At 37.5% G+C, this 24214-nt stretch overlaps 1 protein-coding gene and 1 long non-coding RNA gene across 8 annotated transcripts in view; both read right to left on the reverse strand.

Moving 5' to 3' along the window:
• Positions 1–23015, reverse strand: part of NBEAL1 (neurobeachin like 1) — a 120415-nt gene extending 97400 nt beyond the window's left edge. For 5 of the 7 annotated variants that reach the window (XM_087915547.1, XM_087915492.1, XM_026696757.2 and 2 more), the window contains exons 1-3: positions 22887–23015; positions 21792–22309; positions 2279–2370 (exon numbers count right to left, since the gene is read on the reverse strand). In XM_087915547.1, coding sequence (XP_087771673.1) covers positions 2279–2370; positions 21792–21842 — 143 coding nt within the window. In that variant the 5' untranslated portion in view covers positions 21843–22309; positions 22887–23015. Of the gene's footprint in view, positions 1–2278; positions 2371–21791; positions 22310–22639 lie in introns of all 7 variants that reach the window. The other 2 variants (XM_087915615.1, XM_087915317.1) reach the window with 2 other exon arrangements.
• Positions 14488–21785, reverse strand: LOC148127921 (uncharacterized). The gene is made up of 2 exons (XR_015740213.1): positions 21079–21785; positions 14488–15892 (listed from the first exon to the last, which is right to left on the reverse strand). It is a non-coding gene; the product is annotated as an uncharacterized LOC148127921 (long non-coding RNA).
• Positions 23016–24214: the final 1199 nt, after the last annotated feature.

Consider the following 24214-nt stretch of genomic DNA (forward strand, 5'->3'; position numbering starts at 1 on the left):
TTGGTTTGCCTAATTGGGAGTTGTACTACCAAGCTGCAAACTTGATGTGGGTTAAAGAATGGATAACATTAAGGAAAACCAGATTGTTGACATTAGAAGGTCATGATTGGGCTGGCATGCTTTTTTATGGTACAAGGGAACCAAAACACAGGGGTATTTTAGAAGACATTATATACGGGAGTCTCTGTGGTTGAATTGGGAGAAGATAAAAAAACAGTGTTATTTGAAAATTCCAGTTTGGTTATCGACGATAGAAGCGTTTTCTTATCCTATAATTTATAAAAAGGAGCAAACAGTTAACTATGGGGAATTATTAGATGAAAAGGGTGAACTTAAATCGATGCAAAAACTGGAAGAACAAGGTATACAGATGAATTGGTTTTCATATTTGCAAATACATTCAAAGTACTATGAGGATTCCAAAGCAGAGGGATTTTATGATAAGCAAACTGACTTGGATAAGATTTTGATGGGTACTGATGAAAAGGTGATTAAAAAATTGTATGGTTATTTATTGCAAATTAAGCTTGAGGAAGAACAAGTTAAAGAAACTATGATTGCATGGGGGAGGAATTTTGGATATGGGATTGATTTAGAGAAATGGCAGAAACTATGGTCGCAAAATTATAAAATGACAATGTCTACAGCATATAAAGAAAACTTGTATAAGATGTTTTACAGGTGGCATTTTCCCCCGACAAGGATAGCAAGAATGTTCAAGAACAAATCCGAAAAATGCTGGAAGTGTCATCAGAAACCTGGTTCATACTATCATATGTGGTGGACTTGTGAGGATGCTAGAAAATATTGGACTAAAATCCACATGTGGCTGGAAAAAATGACGAAGAAGCATATAGACTTGAAACCGGAGTTTTTTCTATTGGGAATCCTACCAGATACTTATAGTAAAGAGTTGAAATATTTGATTGTAAATGTATTGACTGCTGCTAGGATTGTATTTGCAAAAAATTGGAAAAATGAGAAAATTCCATTGCAAGAAGAAGTTGTAAAGAAAATTTTGGAATGTGCTGAGATGAGTAGATTGACTTTTGAAATTAGAGAGCAAGAAGATAGACAATTTTATTTAGTCTGGGATCTTTTCTATCAATGGTTGAATGATGAAATATTAAAATATAAAAGTTAGATAATAAGGAATAATAATGACTTTATTTTCCCTTTCCTTTTATTGGTTTTTGATACTATATCTATATAATAGTTTTTTTGTTTCTTTCTTTTTCCTATTTGGGATAGAATTGGTATGATTATAAGATTTGTTTTAGAATAAAATATTTAAAATATAGTTATCTCACAAAGGCATGACCGAATAAAAGTTTAGTCAAATTTTTTTTTAATAGTGATACTATGATTTATAAATTTGTATTGATAAGAGTATTATATAAGGTAATTGTAATTGTGACTATGAGGTGAATGCACAAAACCGATGGACCAACCGACTTACTGTGTGTACAAAAATATGGGGGAGCTGATACTTTTATGTTTTGTTGTTGTGTTTTGTATGTTAAAAAACAATAAAAAATTTTTAAAAAAAGCCCTTTTTTGAAAAATGTAAACTAGGACAAGAAGTACCAGTGTGGAACAAAGAAAGAATATCCTAATGTAAAATAAAGTTGATTAATACCAAAACTTTACCTAGGGGCACTGCTAATTTTGATCATTTTGCTAACAGTTGACCTATAAGGTATGAGATGAAACAGACTGGAACTTTTGTGTGTCAGGTTCCAAGTATATCTTGGAGGAGAACAGCAGCTTAGGTCTTCAGGCTATGTGATGTTTGTGCATGCATCAGGGTCAACATAAAGGGGGCCATGAGCTGTCATTCATATATTCAAACCTGGTAATAGTACATTAATGCACATGTGCAATCCCTTCCCAACAAAATTTGGCCACCAACCAAAAGCCTTGCTCTCCTGCAGGTTTTCTGCATAGAAAAATCAGCAGCTAAGATTTAAATTTTGGCTGCATTGTTCCATTTACTGCTGCTTCACATTTTAGATTTGCATGTGTGCATGAGTGTCCATGGAGGGAGGAGTCAAAATCTCCAAGATAATGTGTTCATAGTCATGGTAAACGTACTACCCCTTTTGTACATATGGCAACGTGATTTAAGAGTTGATCATCAGATATGTTCTTCACTCTGATTTGTGCTTTCATTACAGTATATGTTTGCATACTATAATTAATAAAAGTATTATCATGAATATTTTATATCTATTTAGCCATATTATATATTAGATCAATAAGATCTATTTCAACATACCTAGTGGGCAGTTTTTCAAAGTCCACATCCAGAAACTGTTCATAGCTAGAAACAAAATTGTCCAACCAGAGCTTCAAGTAGTCTGGATCTTTCTGTAAAGAAAAATAGACTGGTTTAACACATTGATTTTTTTTTACTCCCAGAAATATTTGAACATGTTTTTTTAATCAAGTTTTTTTTAATTTCAATCTACACATACACAACTATACATTAACAGTTGGCATCAATATATCATACATTTTAATATAGGCAAACTTAATAATACCAATCATATCTTAATACACATATTCATATTAAATCATAATCATTCATTGCTTATTTTCAATATTTCAATACTCTCTGCTAATGCCAACCACCATATCAGTTAAACATACCTAGTAATTTCATTATTCAATTTCCTCTCTAATTTTGTTTTGTTTTTTTAAATAAAAAATTCTCATTTGGCAAGCAGTATGGTTCCTGGTTTCACATCTCAATACAAATATGACCATAGTCACCTATTCATTTTATTTGTTCAATTTCATATCACATTATCTTTATTAGTATTAAATATTAAACTTATCTTATCCAATTCCAATTCATGTTATAAATTATTTCATTTTTCTTAGGATATTCTCATACCTTATTTTACAATGTTATCTAAAATTCTCATCTTATTTCTACGTTCACTTCCCATATTATCTTTTTCTGTCACACTAGCAATTTTATCAATCCTTATTTTATTAATTCAAAATTGTCCCCTCTGGTTAATAATTTGAGCTAACCACCTTCATTCTACCTAAATACCAGTCTCCCTATTTACTATATAACACAAATATATATATTTTTGTCAGATTCCGCATTACATTTTCTCAATCACCTTATAAATCATCAATACATTACAAAAGTATTAATCTAATCAATTAACTATAGCAATTGATATTAATCTTTTCATAATGGTTTCCATTTCATCATTTTTTTTCCTTTTCTTATACATTGCTATTCATCAATTAATATATAATATTCTTATTATAAATTCCCAATTCCATATTTATTTCATTAAGTTCCATGTCTAATGTAGCAATAATGCTTTAATAGAAAAAGAGAACGAGAAACTAAAAAAAAACCCATATCAGTTACATACTTATCTATTTTCAGTACTTATTCTTATATATCACAACATATTACCTTGCGGAATCTCCTTCCCTATCCTTTTTCTCTCTCACTCTTTTAACAATGTAATCCTTGTTTGCTTCCTGTTTCTCTTTATTTTCTGGTCCTTTCTCTTAATTCCCTTTTTCCCCATTCTTATTCCCCTCCATTTTTCATTCCAATTGTTAAGTTTTTCTCCCTCCCTCTTTCGATTTTTCTTTTGTACTTTCCTTTTCTGCTTTTTCCCTCTCCTTTTTTTCATTTTCTGAACCATTCTCCCTTTTATTACATTTTTTTTATTTTAATTCCTTTTCCCCCCTGCCTAAATAATTGTTGTTCCCTTTGTTCTTCGAAGCTGGCTTCTTCGTCAAACTCCTCCCCCTCTGCTTTACTTTGTTTTTCTACAAGCTGAGTCACCATTTCTAATTTCTGTAATACGTAATTGGACATTTCAAGTTTAATTTTCATCACTTCCCTTATATCTTGCAAGTCCAATCTTATTTCAACAAATAATTCCTCCATTATATCTTCTCCTTTTTTCCTTTTCTTTTCTCTTCCTTAATAGACGTATTCCTCTTCCTTAATAGATGTATTCAATCCCAAAGTCCAGTATATCCAGTATTTCAGCCAGTGTCTTTTAAGTTTATTTTCAACAATCAATGTCTTTGTTCCAGGTCTTCTAGTTGGCCATTTCCCAACTGTTTCCCACAGTCACCAGATGGTTCTCTGTCAATATTTTCACATATTTCACCCCTTTTCACCCCTTTGTACAGGGGTGGGATTCAAATTTCTTAACAACCGGTTCTATGGGCATGGCCTAATTTGTGGGTGTGGCTTGGTGGTCACGTGACTGGCTGGGCCTGGCTTGTATGTAAATATTGTGAATATTGTAAATATTGAATTTTTTTTATTAAAAAAGAGCAACTTTTACCCAAAATCAGGCAAAGCAGGCAGGCAGATTGAGTTGCTCATATAATCACAGATTCACTTAGAGATCTATCTATCTGCAATCTGCTACCTGAGTCTACACTGAAAAATAGAAGCTTCAGTCCTAAGGAGGGTTCAGCTCTGCTTTCCTTCAGTCCTAAGGAAGGTTCAGTTCTGCTTTCAATGATTTCCTGCTTTCTAGCTAATCTAAACATCCTGGCACAGCAGAACAACTGATGGTCGGGATGAAAAAAAGGAAAAAAAGCAGGCAAGTTTGATGGTGTGCATGTCAGGTAAGGAGCGAGTGGGTGGGGAGGGGAGGGGCCAGCCAGTGGCAAATTTGCCGGTTCTCTGAACTGGGCAGAATCGTAACAACTGGTTCTATAGAACTGGTCTGACCAGGTAGAATCCCACCCCTGCTTTTGTAATATTCTAATGCTACTTTCCAGGGTTTTTATTTTATTATAATGGAGTTTCTTTTACTTTAAGTTCCAAAGTCCAATTTCTTAAAAAGACCAAGCACTTTTTTAAAAAGTCACTGAAATTTTTCCTGTACCATCAGGTGGCACTCTTGGGTCTTTTCCACAATCTACTCTTTCCTTAACTTTAACTTTCTTTGTTAAATATAGTACTTTTATTAAGTTCGCTAATTTCAATCATTAGCTATTATTTCTTTTCTTTCAACACACTCAATTTCAGCATTTAGTAATCCCTTTAAGTGCTAATAATCCAATAGTTGTCCAGTTTAATTTCTAAGCCTTTGTTGTGTTCAAATATTTTCCTTTATATTTTCTCCTCCAAGTTAATCCAATACAATAATTCAAGCCAATTTTTTAAAATCCAATTTCCTTCTCACTTTCTCTGGTTGCCGCTCCTACATACTTTCCTCCAAAATAGTCCTTAATTTTTTAATACTGGGGTACCTCAAAATCCATTTATTTTGCCTGGTTCACACTCCACTTGCTGCTTCTCCGCTCCAGCACAGCCTTAATTTCCCGGACTGTTCTTCGTCTTTGTGGTGGCCATTTGGGGATCACCGCTACAGTTTGCCTTTGGGAGGGGTTTTTCCTGTCAGGGGGGAGAATTGCAGCTCCCCTCAACCCTCCAGGTAATTCTCCCCTTCTTCACCACCCCTCCAGGGTGGTTCTGGTCTCAATCAGGATCCTCCAGCAAGTGAGCTTGGGGCGAAACTGAGCACAACTGCGGATTCTGCTCCAACTCCAATGAACAAACCAGAACTCAGAAATATTTGAACATGTTTTTGTACCTTGTTTGCCCCGATATATTCCTTCTGTACTTCTGACATGACTTAGATGTTTCTCATTTAATCATCAATTCAGATAGTATATGTCCGTGATGGCGAACCTATGGCACACGTGCTGCCATTTGTGCTGGCACGTGAGCTGCAGGCAAACTTACTTCACTGTGCATATGCGCGCCTCCCAACTGATTTTTGGCCTGTTTGAGGACTTTTTCGGTCTTCCAGAGGTTTGAGGAAAGCTTCTGCAGCCTTTGCAGGCCAAAAAATAGGCCTGTTTCATCACTTCCTGTATTTCCGGAAATAGCAGAAGTGATGAAACTGGCCCATTTTTTGGCCTGCAAAGGCTGCAGAGGCTTTCCTCAAGCCTCTGGGAGGCTGAAAAAGGCCTCAAATGGGCCAAAAATCAGTGGGGAGGTAATCAGTGCAGGTAAGGGGGCGGCGGGGTGAATTGTGCGCCCATGTGCAGGGGGTTGGGGGGCACGCGCATTGCCTTCTGGGAGCTGACATGCGGGCATGCAACAGGAGCCCCCAAAAGTTAGCCACCACTGGTATATATTAATGAACTCATGAATTCAGCTCAACTTAAAAGAAACTTTGCGTTTTACCCAACTGAATGGAAAAGAAGCTATTTACTAAATTGAGAAAAACCTGGCCCAACCAATAATTTAAACAAGAAATGAAGAGTAAAGAGAAAGGCACAGTATTAGTGGTAGGATGCGTACATTAAAAAGACACAGATTTTATACCTATCACTTAAAGCAGCTTTCAGAAAACTCATTGGAAAAGATTTAGATATCAGAGAGCTACAGCCAGCAACATACTGAGTTAGATGGATCAATGATTTGATTCACTGGTTTGCTTCATAAAACAAATCCAGCAACAATGTGATGTGTTTCAATCTGACTTTATATGTTATACAAACTTAGCTTCTGCCGTCTGCACTAAATCAGTGACTAGTGTGAAGAGTGAACTGTTGTTTGCTTAATAAATTATGATTAAACTTTGTAGTGTAAAATCTAAATGAAACAAGTGTAGTTAACCACAGGTTTAAGATATCCTTCAATATTGGATGATGCTTATCAAGGCATTTACACAACTAGTTTATAAAAAAAATTACAGCACATTCTCAAGCCATTGGTTTCCTTCTCTACCATAATTTTCTTCTGTGTATTATTGTAATTTATGGGATAAGCAGTTCACGAAAATCAATATAGATTTTGCAGTTTCAACTGATATATCAATATCAGATATATTTTGTAAACACAAGCAAATTTGTCTTTTCTAGAGAGCTTCTGAGAGTCACTTGCTATAAAATCCTTCTTCTGCACACCTTGGCACCAGTAACTAAACATCCTGCAATGTAAATTAGGAAAAAAACATTCCTTAAATATGGTAACACGTGATTTTTTTTTCCCTGTTGGGGGATTTAGCTATGGTTAAAAAAAGTGGACACAATCTTTCCCAAAATCAGGAACATGAGAAGTCATTAAAGCTTCATTCCAAGGCAAAAATATATCTTGAAAAATCAGACTAGTAGGGTGGGTGACTCAGTTCCAGAATAAATAGGCGTCCATCACTAGTGATATTTTTAAAACATTTCTGTCCTTTCCAGATGACAAGTCAGTATATACCCCAACGTGGCAATGTTTATTAAAATATGCCAACTCAGAGAGCCAGAAACTTGCTTACATTATAATGTCCTCTCACAAGAAAAGCCAACGGTGCAAGTGATTAAGCTCCTGTCTTGTTTTTCTATACGTTTTCTTGGTTTTGACATCGCAAACCTCTTCATTTAAAGGAAACAGCCAGGAGGTTTAGCAGTTCTATTCTTTATTATGTAGCTCTAAAGTTATTTATGTTGCTCCAGCCAAAAGGGCATTGAATTGTTCTAACATCATGGTAATCAGTCAGAAGAAAGCCAGTTTGGGCTACTCAAGCTAGAATAGCAATAGCAATAGCAGTAGTGCTTATATATATATATATATATATATATATCGCTTTTGATTATATATCGCTTCATAGTGTTTTGCAGCACTCTCTAAGCAATTTACAGAGTCAGCATATTGCCCCCCAAAATCTGGGCCCATCCAGATTGTTGGGGGCAATTTTACCATCCTCAGGATAGAATCAACCTAGAAATCAAGGACTGTGAGTTCTAGTCTTGCCTTAGGCACAATGCTTGAGTCAGTCACTTTCTCTAAGCCTTAGAAAACAGACAATGGCAAACCAATTCTTAAAAATCTTGCCAAGAAAACTGCAGGGACTTGTCCAAGGAGCTCCAAGAATTGGACACAACTGAACAGAAGAAAAAAAGTAGGCAAGACAGTTTTTTTCATTGTTCTATTCTCTATTGAAAGGTAATGAATAAGTGCTGTTTTTGCAGCAATCTACTTATTTCTAATTTACCAGAAGGCAGGGAATAATATGCATCATATTTTACTACTACTGGGGTTTTTTTTTCATTCAGGCAGAACACACCCACATCTATTTATATAGTGCCATCTGTTTACAAGGTCACTTTATAAAACGCAAAATGATAGATACCCCAAGAAATTTACAAAATGCAAGTATTCATCATTAAACCTTCTGGTTAACATTATCAACAAATTAATGCTGAAGAAGCAAGAAGTCATAGGGCATGACAAGTAGAAATGTTTGGTTAATTTTGAGCAAATTTAACAAGATGAAAGCTAAAAGACCTTGTTTCAGTAAAACAGAAACAAAAAAAGAACCAGAAACAAACTAGACTGAACACATGTTAAAAAAAATCAATCATTTCAAAATATTTAAGCTCATGAAGCTTATAGCTCATGAAAACCCCAAATCCACAATCTCAGAAAATTAGAATATCACATGCAATCAATAAAACAAGGATTGTACATAGAATAATATCAGACCTCTGAATAGTATAAGCATGCATATGTACTCAGTACTTGGTTTGGGCCCTTTTTGCAGCAATTAATGCCTCAATGCGGCATGGAATGGAAACTATTAGCCTGTGGCACTGCTGAGGTGTTATGGAAGACCAGGATGCTTCAATAGCGGCCTTTAGTTCTTCTGCATTGTTCAGTCTCATGTCTCTCATCTTTCTCTTGGCAATGCCCCATAGATTCTCTGTGGGTTCAGGTCCGGCGAATTTGCTGGCTAATCAAGCACAGTAATCCCACGGTCAGTGAACCAGGTTTTGGTGCTTTTGGCAGTGTGGGCAGGTGCCAAGTCCTGCTGGAAAATGAAGTCAGCATCCCCATAAAGCTCATCTGCAGAAGGAAGCATGAAGTGCTCCAAAATCTCCTGGTAGACGGCTGTGTTGACCCTGGACTTAATGAAGCATAGTGGACCAACACCAGCAGATGACATGGCTCCCCAAATCAACACAGACTGTGGAGACTTCACACTGGACTTCAAGCATCTTGCCGTGTGTGCCTCTCCATTCTTCCTCCAGACTCTGGGTCCTTGGTTTCCAAATGAGATGCAAAAGTTGCTCTCATCAGAAAAAAGGACTTTGGACCACTGAGCCACAGACCAGGTCTGTTTTTCTTTAGCTCAGGTAAGACGACTCTGAAGTTGTTTGTTGTTCAGGAGTGGCTTGACAAGAGGAATATGACATTTGAAGCCCATGTCCAGGATCCGTCTGTGTGTGGTGGCTATTGCTGCATTGACTCCAGCCTCAGTACACTCCTTGTGAAAATCCCCAACACTTTTGAATGGCCTTTTCCTGACAATCCTCTCCAGGCTGTGGTCATCCCTGCTGCTTGTGCATCTTTTTCTTCCACACTTTTCCCTTCCACATAACTTTCTATTAGTGTGCTTTGATACAGCACTTTGGGAACATCCAACTTATTTTGCAATTACCTTTTGAGGCTTTCCCTCCTTATGGAGGGTGTCAGTGATGGTTTTCTGCACAACTGTCAGGTCAGCAGTCTTTCCCACGATTGTGATTCCTACTGAACCAGACTGAGAGACCATTTAAAGGCTCAGGAATCCTTTGCAGGTGTTCTGGCTTAATTAGCTGATTAGAGTGGGACACTTTGAACCTAGAATATTGAACCTTTTCACAATATTCTAATTTCTGAGATTGTGGATTTGGGGTTTTCATGAACTGTAAGCCATAATCATCACAATTATGACAAATCACCGCTTGAACTATCTTGCTTTGCATATAATGAGTCTATCTCATATATTAGTTTCACCTTTTAAGTTGCATTACTGAAATAAATGAACTTTTGCACGATATTCTAATTTTCTGAGTTTCACCTGTATGCCATGCTAACCAGGATTTTTGAGATTTTTTTTCAAATCTCAAAGTTGTCCTCATGGCTCTCTCTTCTCCCTCTACTAGAAATACAAATTCCTGCCGACACCTTAAAAAACTTCAATTTGGATGATCTTGTGAAATCTGCCAGTTAAAGCAGTTCATCTCCCTTGCCATACCACAGAAGGATGGAGAAGACCACCAATTACTTTAACTGGCTTTTATACCTATATTCAGGGGTGGGATGCTACCGGTTTGCCCCAGTTCTATAGAACTAGTAGCTCTGAAGAGCAGCAGACACAGAACCAGTTCACTGCAATGACCTTTTGCTCGTCTGTTTGGCCCACCTGCCTGCCCGGGCTCTTGGCTGTCCTTTATTTCCTGCTTTTTCAACCTCAGCTTCTTTGCGCAGCACCGCTGAGGTTGAAAAAGCAGGAAAGAAGAGGGTTTTCAAATGCTGCGCACTTACGCGCAGCGCTTGTCAGCTGTCAGGGCAGCATTTTGCAAATGCTGGCTGACAAACTGTACTCAACGAGTAGTCCTTAATGGGTCTAAGTCTACATGGAGGGAAGTAAGCAGTGGGGTGCCACAAGGTTTCGCCTTAGGCCCAGTACTCTTCAATATCTTCATTAACGACTTAGATGAGGGAATAGAAGGGGAACTTACCAAATTTGCAGATGATACTAAGCTGGCAGGAATAGCTAACACCTAAGAAGATAGGCTCAAGATCCAGATGGATCTTGACAGACTAGAACACTGGGCCGTATCTAACAAAATGAAATTCAATGTAGAGAAAAGTAAAGTCCTACATTTAGGCAAGAAAAAACAAAAATACACATACAGACTGGGTATAGCAGTAACCGTGAGAGGGATCTTGGAGTCTTAGTGGACAACCTGCTAAATATGAGCCAGCAGTGTGCAGCAGCCGCCAAAAAAGCTAATGCAATCCTAAATTGTATTAACAGAGGGATGCAGTCAAGATCAAGGGAAGTACTAATACCACTCTATAAAGCCTTAGTAAGACCACACCTAGAGTAATACATCCAGTTTTGTTCACCACATTGTAAAAAAGATGTTGAGACTCTAGAAAAAGTACAGAGAAGAGCAACCAGGATGGTTAGGGGACTGGAGGCTAAAACATACAATGAACTGGGGGAACTGGGCTTGGCTAGTCTGGTGAAGAGAAGGACCAGGGGAGACACGATAGAAGTCTTCCTATATTTGAGGGGCTGCCACAGGAAAGGGTCAAGCTATTTTCTAAAGCACCTGTTAGGAATATAAGTCACCTAACAGGTATTTGGGTTAGAAATATATAAACCAGGATAGACATTTTAAAACTGTTATCTTTAAGAAAATGCAAAACTGTAATTAGGTGTGGTTTCTCAAACGGTCATAAGATGGAGCCAGAAACCTGGTTTGTTTTAGTCTAGACTGGATTTGATATAAGTCTGATACTGAATTGTTTTTGACACTGGACTTTGATATTTGGATTATCCCTGGATGAAAACAGACTGATTTAACCTGTGAATGACTTTGGACTGGAAGTAAAAACCTACATTTACTGTACAGTGTATCTGTGTACTGTACACTACTCTCTATACGTCTCCCTGTATGTGCTCATTCTCCTAAAGGGAAATTACCTCAACAGCACCTGTAAGCCAGACAAGAAATAATGGATGGAAACTGAACAAGGAGAGATTTAACCTGGAAATAAGGAGAAACTTTCTGATAGTGAGAACAATCAACCAATGGAACAGCTTGTCCTCGGAAGTTGTGGGAGCACCATCACTTGAGACTTTCAAGAAGAGACTGGACTGCCATTTGTCAGAAATGATGTAGGGTCTCCCGCTTGGGCAGGGGGTTCGACTAGATGACCTACAAGCTCCCTTCCTACTCTGATTATCTGTTATCTGTTACATGCGCGCAGCAAAACGCATTATCACCGAACCGGTAGTAACACTGGTTGAATCCCACCCCTGCCTATATTTCCTAAAATTTTGAAGAATCACCCATAGTATCTACTGAGCTTCAACCAGACTTGATGATACAATTTGAAGAGCAAAGTTCAGCACAGTTTATTTTCCTATCAGGAAGTGCTGGCTGCTATAAACAAAAACTGGATCAGCCAGTGGCTATTTTCAGTACAATATTCCACTCTCTAAGAGGAAAGAACTGTCACTTCTCAAATCGGAAATATACAAGTTTGCATTATAACTCCACATTAGTCATCAATCATATTTTAGCCAAGTTTTAAAATAGTAGATAATAACTTCTAATCACTGTTTCAAAAGTCAGACAGTGTTTGTTTATTCAAAACTTTATATATTTCAATGTATTGGAACTGTAATCCTATTCCAATACATTGGACAGAGTTACATTCCATGTAGTTCTTAATTCTGCATATAAAAGGTTGAGCCAATACAAAGTTTCCATCTTTGATAATCCGCACATTAAATTCTCATGTTTCACGTGAACCTATGTTATTAGTAACAGCAGAGGAGAATCAAGTTGAAGTTCCAATTCAGTTCTCAGATATTATGTAATGAAGAACTAATTCAAAAAATACTTTCCCAGACATTTCAATCCAATTAAATTGTTGTAAAGCTTTCTAAAGAAATACATAGGCTGGTATAGGCTTCTCCAGAGATAAAGAAAGGATCAACTCTGTCTAAGCCTACTCAGCATAGTCTTCATTCATTGAAAAAGGAAAAATTAATTACAAATTAGACCTCATTTGTTTCTGCTTATAGAGAATTATGTGCAACAGATGTAGTTTACATCCAATATACTGCATCTACTTTCTTTATCAAGAAAAAGAAAGTTTGTTTTCTATATTCAAGTGTAGCCTTCCTATAGTTCATGCAGATATTATTTCTGTAATTTCATACTAACTTGAATCTAAGGCAACTTGGTCTCCCTTTTCTCAAAAACAATTATCCATGTTTCTAAGAGTTTTTTACCCCTTGAGCTATCTATACCAGGGGTCTGCTACCTTAAACACTCAAAGAGCCATTTAGATCCATTTCCCATAGAAAACAAAACACAGGGAGCCACAAAACCTGGGTGGGCATGGCCAATTCAATGTCACTCACTTCCACTCAGTCACATGACCCTCCTAGCCACACCTACCCAGCCGGTCATTCAGGCAGAGAGCTACAGAACCCTTTTGACATCTAAAATGATGTCAAATGATGTCCCCCCCTCCCTCTTTCTGTATCTCTCTCTCCCTGTATCAATCTCCCTCCCTCCCTTTCTCCATGTATCTCTCCCCCTTCTATATCTCTCTTCCTCCAGACCCTCCCTCTCTCTCCATGTATCTCTCCCCTCCCTCTCTGTATCTCTCTCTCCCTCTACCGACTTTCTTTTTCTCTCTCCCTCTCTTATGTATCTCTCTCATCCACCCTCTCACCCTCTCTCTGTATCTCTCCCTCCCTCTTCTTTCTCCATGTATCTCTTTCCCCCTCCCCCTCTGTATATCTTCCTCTGTGTCTGTCTGTCTGTCTCCCCCCTCCCCTCTCCTCCCTCTTTCCCTCTCCCTCTCTTTCAATGTATCTCTCTCACCCTCTCTCCCTCTGTATCTCTCCCTCCTTCTCCCTCTCTCCCCCTCCTTCTCTCTCCCCCTACGTATCTCTCTCACCCTCACCCTCCCTCTCATTCCCTCTCATTCTCTCTCTGTCCCTCTCTTATTTTCCCTTTCTCTCTCGCTCTCCCTAGATTTTCAAATCGCCCTTCTCTCTTTTTCAATCACCAACACCAGTCGCTAAATCTTGCTACTTCTCCCTTCCCATATACTACTCGCGCCTTGGCCTCTGCGGGAAGCTCCTCATGTTTACCCACCACAATGCTGGCCATCAATGCCTGCCTCCACTCACATGGTTAGGAAAGAGAGCAGGGGGGCAGTGTTTCTGCCCTTTTTACATTGCACACCTCCTGAAACCACCTCTGTGAATCTCCGTGAATCCCCGTAAGGATTCATTTCCTCGCAAGAGCCCAAGACTTGGGGGTTTCTCCTCTGTGGCTTTAGCGCCTCTGCTCCAGCAAGCTTGCCTTGGTGCATTTCTGCCCCCTTCAACCAAATTTGACAGGATAAGTGTCAGGGGTCATTCTGCTGCAGGAAAAAGTAACGGGAGCTGGCATGCCTCAGACACTCATGCACTGACCCCCGGGGTGGCTGTGCGAGGTTCAGCGGGGCCAGCCCCCTTTTCCTGCTGCCCTGAGCTTCTTAAAGCCATGGCTGGGTGCTACGGGTCTTTTCGTCATCCCCTCCTCCGGGATCCCATTCCCACCCCGCCAGCCCTTGTATTAGCAAAGCTGGCATTGGTTGCAAGGCACACCCAGCACCAACAAGGGCCAGAAGGCATGCCCATCACCAACAAGCAGCAAGTATGAGGCACTGGAGAATCAGCCCTGGCTGCTTCTCTATCCCCCGCCTTCTCAGGCCAGGTGAGCTGTAACTGGGATGGGAGGGCGAGCGGCTGGGCCAGCCAGGGAGCCACAGCAGAGGACCCAAAGAACTGCATGGGGGCCCGGAGCCATGGGTTGCCGACACCCAATCTATACAAAAATCACAGCTTCATGAAAGTATCACTAGCAAATTGGCTCCCGAGATTAGGATGATGGGAAAATTAGACTGTGCAATTTGCCAAAAGCAATATGAAGCAATTGTACCTTCCAAGAAGCAGCAGCTCTTATGCTATTACAGATGAATTAGTATTCAGTTAATGGAAACTTGAAAACTTATATTCAAAGTTTGTATTTATTTCCTTAGAATCCTGACTATTTATAATTTACTTTAGATTATCTTTTTTTAAAAGCCCTCAATTATCCCGAAACAGTTTAATTTAAATTTATGACTTCTTAAGCATGATTTTCCCCATCCTCAATGTACTATTTTGTATAAACCAGGAGACCAATGAGGTCGAGTCCTAGCTTAGGCACAGAGCCACTTGGGTGACCTTAGGTCAATCATTTCACTAGTGCTAGGAAGGAGGCAGTGGCATTTTGAGTAATGGATTTTTAACCAACACAACATACATACATACTTTAAACCCAGGAATACAAATACCCAGACACAAACAGAGCAACATGGTATATGCAATGCACTGCAGCAAGACATGTGCAGACCAAAACAACCACTACACAAACGCATGGCACGACAGAGAACAAACTCATCAGGACAGGATTCAGCAGTTCATCTGCATCTGAAAGACAAGGCTCACTCTTTTGAAGACAGCGAAGTTCATATTCTGGACAGAAAGCCACTGGTTTGAAAGAGGAGTCAAAGAGGCCATTTATATTAAAATTGGCGGACATAACCTATCTCCTGTTTACAATGCAGTTGTTTCAGCAGTCCCAAGAACCTATTTATACTCTGATTCAGGTGACCCTGAGAATACAAATAAACCTCCAAGTGGCCTCAACAATACTCAGAGAGCTAACCCACAGACTGCTAATGACAATATGACTGCCAAGAATATAAATCATTTCATTCCCCACCAGTCAGTTAGAACTAGAGAAGTTTCTTGGATGAGAAGCAAAACCTTTTCAAAGAAAAAATGAAGAAAGTCCAGTTGCCTTTTGGAAAAAGCACCTTTGGGACAACTATGACCCAGATGATTGACAATCTCCATAGACACTTTAGAATAACTTTGCTAAGAAAACTGATTGACTTTCCAGGCAGTCTTGAAGAGCCAGACATGGTTAAACAAAAGGAAAAAAACTAATCAATTAATTGTGCAAGGCCAACTGTTAACTCATACATTACATTTCCATGATGATGAATGCATGTCTTTGTCATGAGAACTCTCATAGCCATGCCTGAGAAAGATAATCAATAACAAAATAATTTTGAAGTGATTTAATATTTATAGAATTCCTAAGAAAGAATGTTGAGGAGTATCCAAGTGAAGCATCATCTGGGATCAATTATTCTGAGGATTCCATTACAAGGACAGACTTTTTCAATCACTTATTTCTTCTACCTTTGGCCTGCTCTCTTTGCTACAGAAGATGGGTGAGAAGGATTGTGGACTATTGTGGATGCCTTGGAAAAGATAAAGCAGAAGCAGATATAGTTACTTATATAGTACTGTAAAACAAGAAAAAAACTATTCATAAATTAGGCAAGCAGAATGATTTTATGAAAACACACCTATCAGTATTCAAAACTTAGCCTAATGTGCAAACATAGAATATTGCAAAGAAGAAGAAATAATTTTTATTTAGTTTTGAGTTCCAGCTTTCTCCAGGCAGACAATGGTGGAATCCCATTTTAGACGTCATTTTAAGAAGAAATAATCAAGCAACAGATGGCTCTCAGTTTATCACATTTGTTGAAAAATCAGCTTTCTGGCTTTGTGTAACACATAGACTGTCCCTTGTTATAATGAAAGCTATGGATTGTATAACTAAGAAAAAAATGTGAAAACACTTGACCTATCTGATAATGTTCCTATATATGTGTGCAGACAGAATGCCAAATAATTCTTTAGTAATTAAGAATTGTTCATCTGTTGGGTAGCCCCCATTTAGTTCAATCCTGATTTTTTGTAACCATTGTTTGTTTTCATCCAAATTTCTTGGCTTTTAATAATACTATATTTAAGGCAGTCGTATAATAGTATTAATTAATTCAGAAGTATATACAGTACATGATTCTAAGTAAAATGTTTACCGTTTTTAAAATATTTTATTTATAATATACAATCCTGATGTTCAAATATAAAACTCTCTTTATTCTGAGTAAGAAGATACCCAAAATATTAGAAAAAAATCATTCAAATTTCAAAATAATAAGTTTCCACTAAACTTATATCTATATCTATAGAGGAAAATATATTTCTAGTTTTTCATAACAAATTTCATAAAACAAAGACAAGTACATTCAGCTTATCAATCAATGAAAAAGCATTTACATAGCCCAGCCCTAAGAAATCCAGCCAAATTGTCAAGTAATTGCCATCACTAGAGCTAGCTATTAATAATAAGAATAATTCCAAAGTGCTAGAAAGTGAATAGCTCTTCCGACTATCATGAGAAGCAAATATTTCATTTTATTAGAATTATAAAAATGAATGGATGATCTAATATAGAAATTTGGCATATGGTCATGACAAAGTCAATACTGGAATCAAATAAACAATAACACGCTCCACTTTCCAAAACAGTTAAGGCTTCAAATCCATCATAAGTTTCAGAGTAATTCCCAATGACTAAATAGTTTTGATTTCAGATTAAAATATTTCAGATTAAATTTCAGATAAAATTCTCTCTCCCTATCCTGCCCCTTGCAAAAGGATTAGATACAGCAGAAAGAAATGACAGTAAATACTGCAAAAAAAATTAAAACCCAGTTAGAGCAGAGATCGGTTTATGAAATTTTTGGTAAAAAAATGTTTTATGATGTGCAGCAGATTGTGCCAATGGCTCTATGGACGTGGAATTCAGCAGCACCCTTAAGTCTTTCCCAAAGAAATGTTCTCTCACTTCTTTGCCAGATACACTGACTTAAAATGAAATTAGGATGAATTATATCTCGTAATTTTTTTGCCAAAGGACCTCATTTGCTCTAACCAAAGCTCTAACGAAAATTTCACCGACAAAAGTATTTGTAGCACAACAGCTGTCTATTGACCTATGCCTACAAAGGCTTTTAAATTACTCTGGGAATGTTTCAGGACATTAAAGTTGCCGATTCAATAGCTTATAAGGAAATAGATCTATTTACTTAAAAGTATTCTTTAAATACTTTCAAGAAAAGTGTTTCCAAGAAAAAAAATCTGCTTTCTAAAATTATGACACAGTCATCATATGGTTTTTCCAAATACATAAAAATCCAATCACTTCACTAACTCACATGGAGAACTAAATAAGGCTCTCAACAATGGAAAGCAAACATCCTATTGATCTACTTGGATGCAAAACAAGAACCTGAGATTTGATTTACACCCAAACCAGAGATAGTATTCAGCAGGTTCTGACCAGTAGCAGAAATTTTGAGTAGTTCAGAGAACCGGCAAATACCACCTCTGATTTTACAGTATCTTTCCCCTGCTATGCCCACCAAGCCATGCCCACAGAATGGTAGTAAAAAAATCTGAATCCTACCACTGATCTAAACACAAACATTCTGGTTTCAAGGCCAACACTAAATTTTACAAATAAAATTAACAAATATTAAAATTACATAAAAGAAATGAAATCAACACTGTTATACAGTATATTTATAGGTATAATAAAAAAGAACATTTATACAACTATATAATCTTAAAGTGCTTTATCATGCTGTTTATCATGATGGGGAAGATTGTCATGTGATTTGAAAGCATTTTATCCTTGAAGTCTATCTTTACTAATCAGATTTACAACAAAACAGTCCTGTCACTTAACTTTTCTCATTGCCATTCTCAGGATCTGCTCACAACCACCTCCACCAATCAGCTGGCTTTATTTAATAAGCAAGTTTTCAACTCTTTCTTAAATGTATCCAAAGATATAGAGAGCTGGAGATGGGGAAACAATTCCATAATCATGGATCCAAGTCTTGAAATGCACATGAAGAGTGGAATAAAAATCTGAGAGGGAATGAAAAGGTGACTGTGTCCCATTGATGCTTCAGCTAATAAATGTGTAGTGACACGGAACAGGGACCACTGAATTGGTGGATATTCAATAAATGGAAAAGACTATGAGGAACTAGAATTTTTCATGATCTTTAAACTGATAATTACAATATAGACCAATCAATGGTTCTGTTTATAAATCTGTAACGTCAGGTATTTTCTCAATCATTAGTCAAAAGAATTTTAATTGTTATCAGCAACAAATAGTGATTCGATAGCCTTTTCCCAATAAGTGATTTATATTATTTTCATAGCATCATCCAAAAACATGCTGAAGTGAGAAAAAGTATGTTCTCACTGGGCTAGAGGATACACTGGGCTAGAGGAACTTCTGCCAACCTTTAAAATATTTTTTCCTCCTGTCTTTTCTGCAGGATATTTTCTTCATCTACTTTTTAACAGGAAGATATTATACGAAGGTGTTTAAAGAAACGTCTTAAAAAGGATCAAATTCTTCATGTAATATGCACTTACAATTTGATATAAAAAGGAAATATATTCAAATTTGGTCAAAGTTCTAATAATTTCAGTTGAAAAAATGTGGAAATAGATTCTGAAAACCTCTCAAATTTTATCTGCTATATACTGGTATTTATTCTATGGGACATGGTAAATCTTTCTAGCACTAGGCAAGAGCCTTTATATTGACTTGTGTACTTAAAAATTTTGTTTGGCTTCATAGCTTATTGTATTTAAAATAAATTAATGAGTCTTAGGTTTATGCTATAAAACTCTGCATTAGTACAGAACAGGAGAAAAGTGCTATATTCTACTGTATCTCTTTGTTGCCATATAATAGGAAATGAGATCTAGCAGCCATATTAACTTAGTTATTATACAATCCATGGAATGCAGTAGCACAGGGGTGTCAAACTGACCTCACGGCAATGATACAATTCCATAATCATGGATCCAAGTCTTGAAATGCACACGAAGAGTGGAGTAAAAATCTGAGAGGGAATGAAAAGGTGACTGTGTCCCATTAATGCTTCAGCTAATAAATGTTTAGAGGCACAGGACATGCTCACTAAACTGGGCACAGGCATGGCCAACATGTGATGCATCTGGCCGTGTGCCGGAAGTTTGACAGCCCTGCACTAGCATGTCATGGTAAACCAGATTTCTCCAGAGTTATAGCTGCTGTTCATCAAGGTACACCTCTCTGGCTTCTCCTACCAATGAGGGCAGTGGAACAAACCATTGAAGCTCTATCATTGATTTATTTCAACATATTACTGGCTCAGAGACAGAAACTCAAAATTTGTTCTTCGCTTCCAATTCCTAGCTTACCTGAGATACAAGTTGGGATCTTAGTTTACGTATCACAGTAAATAACCAACAGAGAGAGCTCTGGTTTGTTCAATCAATACCTGCTGGCAACAGAAATTCATGCAAGCCTGAATTCTTCAGAATGCTGGTTTATCATGATGGAGAAGATAGTCACATGATTTGAAAGCATTTTATTTTAGGTTTTGATATTAAAAACATATGTATTTCTACTATTTATGACAAAAACTCATAGAATTGTTTCTCCAATGCTATAAACCTATCCTCAATATCAGCTTTGTATTTACTTAGCCTTCCTCAAGCAACTGCTCTCACATCATTCCTTGCATTGTTAGAAAGTATGAAACTCAACTAATATCTGAGATCCAATAAAACTTGTAGAGCCAAGACAAGAGATCACTTCAATAGGAAAATTCAGAGGCTGATTTAGCAATACTCGTCAGCAATGGTTATGAATTTAACTATTATTTGAAACTGAAATTCAATTAATAATAATATAGGGAGATGACAGCATTCAGTGGAATAGCAACCAAAGAATTTCATGCATTGTTGCAAAGCTATCATTAACTGAATAAATCATGAAAGTTGAATTAGATAAACTAAAACTTATACCAAGTTAATCAACTACAATGGGCAAATGTACAACTGCTTCAAATCAAATAACAAACCACATCAATATGTGAAGTCAGCAATAGTAGAGAGTAATTGGCTTTCTAATAGCTCAAAATGTTCTTAGAACATATTGCAACCTACAAAGATACAATAAGAATGAACTGGCTCATGTCCATTCTTGCATTAAAAAGCTACAGTTCATTGCCATTCTCTTGGATATATACCACACACATAATCATTGCAACTAGCATTGTAAAAGCAGATAGGGTGAACTACACAGTATTTTGTTGCATCTCAAGAGGCAACTTCTGAAAAAAACTGGATGCTTTTTGTCACCGGAATTACTATCTTGTTTATTTATCAAATTTATTTGCCACCCATCTTGCAGTTCAGGTGACTCTGAGCATTGATCATGAAGAGTTATCTATCCTGAGTTTTAGCTATGAAATTTAGGTTGTCTTCTGCAAAGGGCTATTCTTCTCCCATCACAGAGCAGTTACCAGTGAGATGATCTCAGATAACTTTTTCAGATACTTTTTTCCATAAAACAGCAATCTTAAAAAGGGATAAAATATGTATTTAATCAAACTTTCCTATCTGATAGTCAGTAAGTTATTATCAGGAAATCTTTGTATGTAAAAATAATGCACCACATGAAAACAAAAGTGATTAGCATTCTTATGGGAAAAAGGTTAGAAATTACCCCTACCTTAAACTGTAGTTCAGTTTCAGAATTTTTTTAACATTATGTTATTAAGTACCTGCTCATAAGCTTTGTCAAACAACAGGGTATTTATATTTGAAAAGCTTGCCAGCTTAGGCACCAAAAACTAAAAATTCAACAACAAATCTTTGCTCAGAGAAGCATTCTACAGCTTCCTTTTTGCTACATAATAATGAGCAAATGTCATACTTTCTGTACAATAAAGCTGTTGAAGAAATAGCAATGGTTATAAAACTAAAGTCAAGGAAGATACAAGAAATATACCACATAACAAAACTAAGGATAATTTCTAGAAAGACATTATGTTGATGTTCATATATTATTTTGTTAGTAGGCAGCTCACTATTTCTTCAGTTTAAATCATTTTCAACATCACCCATCAAATTTTCCCAAGCCTAAAAATTATTTGTGCAAAAACAAGGCTAAGTTTGCCAATGCACCTACAAGAAATTGCTGCTAATACAAGGTCTATGGAAAGCATATTGATTACATTCACACTTTACAACCTGAATGAACAGAAACAATTATAATCTATGCAACAGAACTTAATTATCAGTGGCTAATTCATGATACTGGAAAATACTCTCTGAAAAACACTTTATCACTATATTATGCAGCATCTTCATTGAAGCCTTGGCTATTCAGCATCTAGAAAACAACTGCAACTAATGTACAACTTAAAAAAAAAAACAATTTACCTTATTACAGTAGAGCATCCAAAGTTCATAAAGCCTCTCCCTGGATGCCATCCTACGCTCCCTCTTATTTGGTTGGGAAGTATCCCCTAATCAGGATCCAAACATTCTCAGTTTCAGTTTAAACTACTGACTTCAGTTCATGGACTCAACCAAAGAGGAACAGAATTAGTCTCTGATACCACTGCAGAATTTGAATAGTAAAGTGTGACAATCTTCCCTTTCCTTTTCATTAATGGCACTTTGGAAAATCTGTCCTTCTTCCAAATAAAATTAAGCTTGTTGATGGATACAGAATATGCAAGAAAACAAAGGAAAATTCTTCAAATTTACATTATAAGAAACATGACTCCAGGATACTCCAAGGAATATTCTTGTGGCTTGATTAAATGTCAGTATAATCCCATTTAATTTTAGGTCTTCTGCATCTTTCCAATTGTGATATCCTGGGATACTTTTGTTAGCAATAACAGAAGATGTCTGTTTAATTCTCCAATAAGGCAAAGAACATGATGGGACACCTGGAAAAAAAAAGACTGTCAATAAAAAAAAATCCTGCATTTGGAAACATAAGCCAAATTTCAATCATTCAAACTGCTACCCTAATTAAATTATGAGTGTTGACTTGCTTTATTTCTTTAAGAAAAGATGAAAATCAAAGACACCTTGCAACAATCTTTTTTTCCCACGGAAGGCTCAGTACTTCCACATCGTGTGTCTCATGCTTTTAATGCTAAATACTAAACTTCAAAGAAAGGTCTCCACTTCAAAGCATTGAACAAAAAAATGAGATTGTCAATTGATTGAAAACAGGATTGCCTCCTGCTGTAGACACAAATGTAATTCCTTACACTCTTCCAAAAGTTACTCCGGGCTCGGCGATGATTTTCCTCTCCTTCTTGCTCCGAGCCCTCGACTCCTCCCCGCCCAGGCGAGCCCCACCGCCAACCCTGCGGTGCAGCATCAAGAGGGAGATCCCCTCCTTCTCGGTTCCTCCACCACCACCCCCAGCCTCCGTACTCATTTCCGTGTCTTGCCTCCCTTCCCCGTCCCCATCACTCCGGACAGCTTCTTCGGCGAGCCCCCGAAATAACTTACCGGGGACTCCCCGGAGAGGGGCTTCGCCTGCCACGGTCCGATTCAGCCCCGACAGAGGAGTCGGCCGCTGCGGCTGCCAGCAAATAGGAAGCCACATCGGCCGCTTCGCCGCCCCGCCCACATTCCAGCGCTTCCCTGGCTGCTCCGCCCGCTTTTCTCCTCACCACACCCTCCCACTCCCTTTGCAGACGCAGGAAGATGGTGTCATCCGAAGCCCTGGTAGCCATCTCCCTTCCTGGCATTTGTGTTTCCCCACTTCCCCCAACCCGGCGCTTCAGAGTTCGCAGCATTTATTTATTTGTTTGTTTGTTTGTTTGTTTATTTATGTCAAGTGATTATAAGATAACAGGTATAAGTATAAACATAGTTATAAATACATGAAATGGCTAGAAGACTTTGTAGAGTTTGCCTGTCTGTCTTTATACATTCAGCCAGTAATTATAAAAGACAGAACAGATCCATATAAGAAAAATAAAAAGAAACAATAGGACAGGGACGGTAGGCACGTTGGTGCGCTTATGCACGCCCCCTACAGACCTCTTAGGAAAGGGGTGAGGTCAAAAGTAGGTCTAAGGTTAAAGTGTTTGGGGAAGAAACCAGAGTCAGGTAGAGTATTCCAGACATTGACCACTCTGTTGCCGAAGTCGTATTTCCTGCAATCAAGTTTGGTGCGGTTTACCTTGAATTTGTATCTATTGTGTGCTCTTGTATTGTTATGGTTGAAGCTGAAGTATTCATTGACTGGTAGGACACTGCAATGTATAATTTTATATACTATACATAGATCGGACCAAAGTTGGCGTAGTTCTAGGTTGTCTAGATCTAGAATTTCAAATCTGATGGCATAAGGTATTCTGCAACAAGTACAGGAGAACTCTTCTTGTGAAATATTTCTGGACTTTCTCTACTGTGTTAATATCAGATACGTAATGTGGGCTCCAGACTGATGAGCTGTATTCAAGTATTGGTCTAGCAAATATTTTGTATGCTCTAGTTAGTAGTGTGATATTACCGGAGAAAAAGCTATGTAGGATTAGGTTAACAACTCTTAATGCCTTTTTGGCTATGTAGTTACAGTGGGTTCTAGCACTTAGATCATTAGAGATGAGTACTCCAAGGTTCTTGACAGAGTTTGGATCATCAAACAAGGTCTTGACTATTCAGCTTGTATTTTATTTTCTGATTTTTGTTTTGTCAATATGTAAGACAGAGCATTTATTTGTTGAGATAACTTTTTCCTGCTGCAGGAAACATGGCGTTCATGTTCCAGCCTTCCTATTTTCCCAGGATGGAAGACGAGAGGAAATGAACAGCTATTTGAATGTCTT

This window comes from Pseudonaja textilis, chromosome 1, assembly GCF_049901715.1.
Source record: "Pseudonaja textilis isolate UNSWEBS1 chromosome 1, rPseTex1.2, whole genome shotgun sequence".
NCBI lineage: Eukaryota > Metazoa > Chordata > Lepidosauria > Squamata > Elapidae > Pseudonaja > Pseudonaja textilis.